This window comes from Scardinius erythrophthalmus, assembly GCF_964197995.2.
Source record: "Scardinius erythrophthalmus genome assembly, chromosome: 1".
NCBI lineage: Eukaryota > Metazoa > Chordata > Actinopteri > Cypriniformes > Leuciscidae > Scardinius > Scardinius erythrophthalmus.
Window position 1 is genome coordinate 3,604,191 of NC_138221.1, and position 9,601 is coordinate 3,613,791.

At 39.7% G+C, this 9,601-nt stretch overlaps 1 protein-coding gene across 1 annotated transcript; it reads right to left on the minus strand.

Moving 5' to 3' along the window:
- Window positions 1–230: 230 nt before the first annotated feature.
- LOC308704624 (uncharacterized protein) lies at window positions 231–6,354 on the minus strand. The gene is made up of 3 exons (XM_081389064.1): window positions 6,219–6,354; window positions 4,701–5,405; window positions 231–1,418 (listed from the first exon to the last, which is right to left on the minus strand). The coding sequence occupies exons 1-3, from the start codon at window positions 6,238–6,240 to the stop codon at window positions 766–768; spliced, it is 1,380 nt and encodes a 459-aa protein (XP_081245190.1). The 5' UTR covers window positions 6,241–6,354; the 3' UTR covers window positions 231–765.
- Window positions 6,355–9,601: the final 3,247 nt, after the last annotated feature.

Below are 9,601 nucleotides of genomic sequence, written 5' to 3' on the forward strand. Positions count from 1 at the left end.
ATAATAAAATATCACGATTGGCTTAATAAAACGCTGTTAATCAGGAGGGAAGATTCAAATGCATGATGACTTTCAATGAGTTATTGAGAATAAAATAAGTGAGATATAATTCCAGTAATGTGGAAATGAATAAACATTAAACATAAATAGTTCAGGCTTTAACTGGTGAAATAGCGTCAGGTGTGTGTGAGTGAAGCGTGTGTATAATGAATAAAAGCCTCAGTCTCAGATTCTTCACGTGTGTTTATTTGTGTTGAGCTGCTCCAGAAAACACACACACACACACACACACACACACACACACAGTGTTCAGTCCATCAGATCTCACTAAACCAGAGAGCAACACGTCACCAACTGTTCAAACACACAGCTCAACCTGGAGTTCACTCGAAATATGCTCAATACAAAACATGTTGATCATAAATGAGTGACTAACTGGATCCTGAACACACCGTCTGAATGCAGGTTTATATCAAAACTAGTTCAAAATGTGATTTTCATGTTGAAATACATCTATGAATCTGACAGAAATGATCAGATCAGAGAGAATAAGTGCTGAGGGTCCATAATTTGTTCATCACAGTTCAACCTGGAGTTCACTAAAATGCGTTTATCTTAAATGAGTGAAGAACTGAACACACTGTTTGAATGCAGGTTTATATCAATAGGTAAAAACTAGTTTAAAATGTCATTTTATTGTTGAAATGTGCCTGAATGAAGTGATCAGATCAGAGAGAATAAGCGTGTAAAAGCACTGCATTAATGTCACTTGTTCCAGTGGATCTCGTAGGAGTTGCGTTCGCTGAAGCCATTCTCCGCGGACCGCACTCTCTCCTTCACCACTTTGACGACGAATCCTCCGGCCAGAGCGATTCCCGCCGCCGCTCGCCCGATCTCGCTCAGGATGCGCGCGGTCGTTCCGATGCCATTCAGTGCGGTTGAACTGGTCACAGCAGCTCCACCCCCTAGACCCGCCCCCAGCGCTGACCCCGCCCCCACGACCCCGCCCACTCCTGCAGCCACGCCCACCACCACAGCCCCCATCACTCCCACCTGCTGCAGTGCCTCCAGCGCGGCGTCTCGCGGCCCCGCGGCCTCGGCTCCGGCTAGGGCCCCCACTGCCCCCCCGACCCCCCCGCCCGTCGCCGCTCCCAGAGCCACCGCCGTCTGTCCGCTCGCGGCCGCCACGATAGCGCCGAACGCCTGGCCTGAGGAGACTCCGGCTAACCCCGCCGACCCCGCCAGCGCCAGAGGAGCCGCGGCCCCGAGCACGGCCCCGACCGCCACACCCGTGGCCCCGGCGGCGACCAGCACCTTCACGCGCTCCAGGACCTTCCCCGAGAGCGCGGCTTCGGCCCGCAGGCGGCCCAGAGCCGATCGCAGCGCCTGCCGTCTGCCGCCCGCTACACTCCTCCACACTGAGACAGAGAGAGAGAGAGGCACAACATTAACTTCCTTCTTCTGTCCTCATCGACAGACTCTTCTTCACCAATAAACTCACTCACATTTCATCAATGTTTCAGACAACAAGAGTACTATTCTGTCATATGTTGTATATCTATCTATCTATCTATCTATCTATCTATCTATCTATCATCTTATCTATCTTATCTATCTATCTATCTATCTATCTATCTATCTATCTATCTATCTATCTATCATCTTATCTATATATCTGTCTATCTATCCATCTATCTATCTGTTTATCTATCTGTCTGTCTCTCTGTCTATCTGTCTGTCTATCTGTCTATCTATCTGTCTGTCTCTCTGTCTATCTGTCTGTCTCTCTGTCTATCTATCTGTCTGTCTCTCTGTCTGTCTGTCTGTCTATCTGTCTGTCTCTCTGTCTGTCTGTCTGTCTATCTATCCATCTATCTATCTGTTTATCTATCTGTCTGTCTCTCTGTCTATCTGTCTGTCTATCTATCTATCTGTCTGTCTCTCTGTCTATCTGTCTGTCTCTCTGTCTATCTATCTGTCTGTCTCTCTGTCTGTCTGTCTGTCTATCTATCTATCTATCATCTTATCTATCTATCTGTCTATATATCCATCTATCTATCTATCTATCTATCTATCTATCTATCTATCTATCTATCTATCTATCTATCATCTTATCTATCTATCTATCTATCTATCTATCTATCTATCTATCTATCTATATTTATCTATCATCTTATCTATCTATCTATCTATCTATCTATCTATCTATCTATCATCTTATCTATATATCTGTCTATCTATCCATCTATCTATCTGTCTATCTATCTGTCTGTCTATCTGTCTGTCTCTCTGTCTGTCTCTCTGTCTATCTATCTATCATCTTATCTATCTATCTGTCTATATATCCATCTATCATCTTATCTATCTATCTATCTATCTATCTATCTATCTATCTATCTATCTATCTATCTATCTATCTATCTATCATCTTATCTATCTATCTATCTATCTATCTATCTATTTATCTATCATCTTATCTATCTATCTATCTATCTATCTATCTGTCTATCTATCTATCTATCTATCTATCTATCTATCTGTCTATCTATCATCTTATCTATCTATCTATCTATCTATCTATCTATCTATCTATCTATCTATCTATCTATCTATCTATCATCTTATCTATCTATCTATCTATCTATCTATCTATCTATCTATCTATCTATCTATCTATCTATCTATCTATCATCTTATCTATATATCTGTCTATCTATCCATCTATCTATCTATCTGTCTATCTATCTGTCTATCTATCTGTCTATCTATCATCTTATCTATCTATCTATCTATCTATCTATCTATCTATCTATCTATCTATCATCTTATCTATCTATCTATCTATCTATCTATCTATCTATCTATCTATCTATCTATCTATCTATCTATCTATCTATCTATCATCTTATCTATATATCTGTCTATCTATCCATCTATCTATCTATCTGTCTATCTATCTGTCTATCTATCTGTCTATCTATCTGTCTGTCTCTCTGTCTGTCTCTCTGTCTGTCTGTCTGTCTATCTATCTATCTATCTATCATCTTATCTATCTATCTGTCTATATATCCATCTATCTATCTATCTATCTATCTATCTATCTATCTATCTATCTATCTATCAGTCTGTCTGTCTATAGCAGGGAACGGCAACTGGCGGCCCGCGGGCCAAAACTGGCCCGTCAGCAATATTTTCTGGCCCGCCGGATTATTTTGGCAGTCCTAAATGCTGTACAAAACTCTTCCACTACTTGAGAAAAGCCGTAGTCGCGCGGCGATTTCACCGCCGCATACTGTGTGAAACGCCCATAGGGAATAATGCGGCGCGGGATTACGTTTTAAAGTATAACTGTGCGTTCACAACGGACGTGAATAGCGCGTCAAATTCGCGCCTGCCGCGTCTAGTTATACGCTTGACCACTTTGTGTCCATTCGCGCGTCAAAAGACGGTAGCGGTCAGAACTCTGGTGTACTTTGGACGGAGCGTGCGGTCTGACTGACAATAGCCAACTCCCGACATCTTTTGACAGCGTATCCGCACTTAATTCTGACCGCCTGTACACCTAGCTCTGAGGAGCTGTTTGGTACTGAAACCATTGTCAGTCAACAACATTCTTTTTTTGCAAGGATGTTTGAAATAGTTCGACAGAAAATAGCCTACTTCATTTCGTCAGTAGGGCAATATGATTTTCGTTTATGTTGCTTAGAAACTTGAGTGATAGGCTTTGTCCTATTTAATTCATGTTATTTATATTTCATATTTTTTTTCTGTGACATTTTTTTTCTCTGCTGACAGTACAATGTTAAAATAGCCTAATATTTATACTGACACGAACACAATTTTTGTATAGCATTTATAATTATTATAGGCTACTCCAATCTCCTTCTTTCCATTAGAGACATTTGAATGTGAGATTATGGAAACGAGATCTAAATTTTGTGGACCCGTCAGGTCGGGAAATAAAGCGGGTGAACACCGAGTGTATTTTAAGCGGTTGCTGAATAGAACCTTGTGGGAGCGGGACGAAAAAAAACAGTCCCACGCAGACCTTCTTAAACCTTAGGTGTGTATGTGTGTGTCCCCGAATAAATAATAATAATAAAAAAGGAATAAAGTTCAAAAGTCGGACTGTACGGAATGAGGCATGATTGCTATTCACACCTTTATTAAAATGGCTGTAATATGTTACCACAATAGTAGCCTACTTGATCTGTTTAAAATGGTTTCCTTGATATATGCATAAGGTGTTAAATTAAAACTTAAAAATCAAAATTTAAATTTGTCTAATCCAGTAATTCATTTTTTCTATTTTTGATCTGAGCACAATCAGAAAATCAGAAAACCCGTCCTTATTTTTTTTTTTTCATTTCAGTTTAGGAAATAAATAATGGAAAAACAAGTCGTTTTTCATCTTTTTATTTTTGGTTTTAATTTGAAAAAAAAAAAAAAACGATTGAATGAATGATCCACGGACGGTGACGGACCCATCATATTCCGCAATTATAGGCCTATATAAGAGTATTTAATTTGTATCCATAGGCCTACTCTGTGTAGCTGGCCCGCCATCTACTGGCTAAAAAAAATATTGGCCCGCGGCCAAAGTTACTTGCCGACCCCTGGTCTATAGTATAACTGTATCTAGATGTTAGAATGTTCAGACAGTGTGAAGCGGGTCATAACCCCAGAGCGGGTCCTCTCACAGTGGTGTGTGCGGCGCTGCTGCTCGTCCCGTACGGCTCGCTCGGCCTGCAGGAACATGTTGTTGGTGTAACAGCCTCCGCCCGCGCGCTCCAGCATCTCCTGCACCGTCTCCAGCAGGATGCGCACCTGCGCGCGGTTCTCCGGCGCCCTGTTGTTGAAGAGGCAGTAGCGTCCGGCGCAGCGGCTCAGCAGGAGCGCTAGCGGCTCCGGAGCGGATCCGGCCCCCAGGAACCCCTCCATCCCCCCCTCCTCCTCCTCCAGCTCGTCCGCGCGCGTGAACAGCACCACCGTGTGGCGGAGCGCCTCCTCGCCGAACACGCGCAGCATCTCCGCCACGGCGCGCGTCTCCTCCTCCGTGAACCGGCCCAGCGGCACCACCAGCAGGAAGGCGTGCGGCCCCGGAGCCGTCAGCGACACACACTTCGCCATCTCGGCGTGAACGTGACTCGGGTCGACCCGTGTGTCGCCGAACCCCGGCATATCCACCACCAGAACCCTCTTCATCCCAGCGCACTCCTCTTCCTCGCGCAGATCCGCGGTGCCGCACTCACACACGCGTGTCACAGAACTCGCACGCAGCGCAGACAGGAAGTGACGTCGCCCTAAGATGGTGTTTCCTGTGGCGCTCTTGCCTGAGCCCGTCCGGCCAATCAGAACGAGTCTCAGCTCCTCCCCCTCTCTCTCCTCCTCAGATCCACACTGATCTGGAGTCAGAAACACAATACACACTTACTTTCATTATCTTTACTTCAACACTTCACATATCGCTGGACTATTGTAATAGTTTGTTTACTTAAAACTTTTTTTTATTTTGCCTCCTTAAAAATGTTTTACCTTTATTGACAAGTTGCACTAGCATAATCTTACGATAGAATTGATAGGAAACATAATTCAATAACACTGATAATAAGCAAAATCAGACTGATAACATGCAATCAATCAATACATAAATTAATTATAAAAACAATGAAAAATTGTCTCACGTTAGAATGGGGAAATGTTTTTTTTTTCATAAATATAAATAATATATGACTTTTTTTTACAGATATGTATTCTATATACTATAGTTTATATCTATAGTTACTATAGTTTAGTTTTTCTGGCTCATAAGAAAGAAAAGAATGTCGAATATAAAGTTACATTATAGTTCTTTCAAAACTCCTCGCTAAAAATCATTATTTTGTTACTTGAAAATGTTGATAACTTTATTGAGAAGTTGCAGACTCATAATCTTATGACAATGGACATTTTATATCATTTGATAGTACTACTGACCGGTTTTAACAAACTTAATCGGTTATTATAAACCTAAACAAATGTTCCCTGAATCTTTGTGTGAAATAGTGGTTAATTTATTATGTAATTTTTCAAAAAGATGAACTCATGTTAACAGAATGAGACACATATAGTTATCAGGGACACATGTAGATAAACACACTTCAGCTGTTTAGAAGTAAACAAACACAAGTTAGTGACACACAGACACAGGTTTGTCGCACACACTGAGATGTACACACCTGGAAAAGCGTTTCCAGACATGATGTAATCATCAGATTCACACTGAGAGTGTGTGTGTTGACGGACTCGCGCTGATTCTGGAGGGTTTGTTGTTGTTTAGTTCAGATCTGTGTGTCCAGCCTGTGGATCAGCCTCGCGCTGCGCAGGAGCGGAAGATCAGACGTCATCAGTGAGAGTGGAGAGGATGTGGCGCCTCCTGCCGGACACTCAGAGGAACACACACACTGTCAAGTCATCTTCTTCTTCTTCTTCTTTCTTTTAATGGCGGTTGGCAAACAACTTTTCAGTGTGCATTACCGCCACCTTCTGATATGGAGTGTGGATCACAATAGCCTTCTCTCACTATCCTTTAAATAAATAAATAAATAAATAAATAAATACATACTTATATAAAACCAATAAATAGCTTCATAAATATCTAATAACATTATTAATATTCATACATTATCATTATTATTACATACAACTTTCTAAAACAACTAAACTCATATCCTTCTACTAAGCCCTGTTTTATTCAAAAACACAAATATCGCTCTATACCCTACATGCCCTGAATTCATTTGTAGTATTTCCCTCATTTCAAATCTAATTTTTTCTTTCCTAAACCAGTCTTTCAGCCTCATCCTTTCCTCCTTATACCTATGACAATTCATAATTACATGCTCTACTGTTTCGTTAATATTACAGACCTCACACATCCCAGTCGCATGTTTCCCTATTATTTTAAGCGTACTATTTAATCCAGTATGCCCAAATCTCATTCTCGAAATAATGTCCTCTTCCTTTTTGTTCCTATTATTTTCTCTCATACCTCCTACCCTCTTCTGGATACTGTAGTACATTCTCGCTTTTGTTTCCATATTCCACTCCTCTTGCCACTTCTTTCTCATTTCTGCTTTAATTATGCTTTTAACTTCTGCCTTACTATACCTTATTACCATATCTATCTCTGTTTTTTTGGTAGCATTTTTGGCATATTTATCAGCCAATTCATTTCCTTCTACTCCTATATGGGCTGGAATCCAGATGAATTTTACTACTACTCCTACTCTATTAATTCTATAAACAGCTTGGGCTATTTCCAACAAAATATCCTGTCTTGCTTCTGATTGCATGTTCTTAATACTGGTTAACGCACTGCATGAATCTGACCCTATTAACACTTCCCTTGACCTACTATTTTCAACCCACTCAAGGGCTAAGAGAATGGCCAGCATTTCTCCTGTGAACACTGACAATTTGTCATTAACTCTCTTATTTAACATAACATTCATTTCTGGTATAATGAACGCAGCTCCTACTCTATTATCTTCTGTTTTTGATGCATCTGTATATATCTTAGTAAACATAGAATAATTCTCCTCTATGTATCTATTAACCTGACACCTGTTAATACTATTCTCTTTTTTCAACTCTAAAAGATGCAAATCTACCTCTAACTCCCCTAATAACCAAGGTGGAACATTAGATAATGGCACAGTTGGACTTAACGTCATATCTCCTATCCCTATCTCATTGACTGCATCGATTATTATCCAACCAAAGCTCTTAATCTGTCGTCTTTCCCTTTCTTGACAAGGTTGTAACACCTTCTGAGTCGGGTGTCTTTCCTTATGCCCTTTTAAATTTGCCCAGTACGTTAATGCTATCTGATTTCTTCTATTCTCCAATGGCATCTCATTCATCTCTACTTGTAAAGCCGCTACTGGGGTTGTTTTAAAAGCACCACAACATAGTCTCAGCGCCTGACTTTGAATAACATCCAACTTTTTTAATAATGTTCTTGAAGCAGACTGGTAAACTGTACATCCATAATCAATAACTGCCCTAATTAACCCAATATATACTACTTTCAACGAGGTCCTACTTGCTCCCCACTCTCTACCTCTCAGACATCTTACTACATTCAATATTCTTTTACATTTCTCAACAATATTCTCAATATGTATTTTCCAGTTAAGTTTTTTGTCAAACCACATCCCGAGATATTTAAAACATTCCACTTTCTCTAGATTTTTACCATAAAGTTTAAGTTGAATTTGTTCTTGATTTTTCCTTTGAGAAAAACAGACTACTTTGGTCTTTGCCACTGAAAACCTAAAACCCCATTCCATTCCCCAACTCTCTACCTTCCCAATAGCCTCTTGCATCTTCCTCACTATATATTCTATATTCCTTCCCTTTTTCCACATAACACCATCATCTGCAAATAAAGCAACACTTATAGATCTATCACCTCTACTAAACACTTCATTCATCATAATTGAAAACAAAACTGGACTAACTATACTCCCTTGAGGAGTTCCATTTTCCACTAAATACTTTGTACTCAATTCGTTCCCTACTCTTATTGCGATCCACCTATCAGTTAAAAAGTTTTTAATCCAACTATACATTCTCCCTCTTATTCCCATTTGATAAATCGTAATCATTAGTCCTTGTTTCCACAACATATCGTATGCTTTCTCAACATCAAAAAATACAGATACTATACTTTCTTTATTAATTTGAGCTTTCCTAATTTCACTCTCTAAACATATAGCCGGATCTATTGTGCTTCGTCCCTTTCTAAACCCGCTCTGGTAATCCTTTATCAATTCCTTTGTCTCCAAATAATACTTTAATCTTTCATTTATCATTTTTTCCATAATTTTCCCTACATGTGAAGTTAACGCAATCGGTCTATAACTATCTGCCAAAGTCGGATCCTTACCTGGCTTACATATGGGAACAATAATTGATTCTTTCCACTGTTTTGGCAAACATCCCACTTCCCATACCTTATTATATAACTTTAATAATGTTTCTTTACTCTCATCATTTAAATTTTTTATCATACAATAACTTATTTGATCATTCCCTGGCGTTGTTTTTCCCAATTTTCTTAAGACATTATTCAACTCACCCATTGTAAACATCACATTTATGGAACTTTCATTGTCTCCATCAACCTGTATTACTTCGACACTATCTCTTTTTGTTTTCTCCCTCTGTATCTTTTCCTCATTACTCAAATTACCATCGCTATGTATTTTCACAAATGTCCTTGCCAGCAACTCTGCTTTACCTTTGCTCTCTACTATTATTTTCTCTCCTTCTTTCATTATAGGATATCCATACTCTCTTTTATTTCCTGCCATTCTCTTAATCATACCCCACACTCTATCTAATGGTGTACTTCTTCCTAGAGATTCACAATACTTCCCCCAAAAGTTTTTCTTAACTCTCCTTATTGTCTTCCTTACTACAGCCTGCTTCCTTTTATATTCAATTAAATTCTGAAAGTTATGTGTACTTTTCAGGACTTTAAATGCTTTATTTCTCTCTTTAATTACCTTTGTGCATTCTTGCGTCCACCAAGGAACTATTTTCTTTCTGCTAC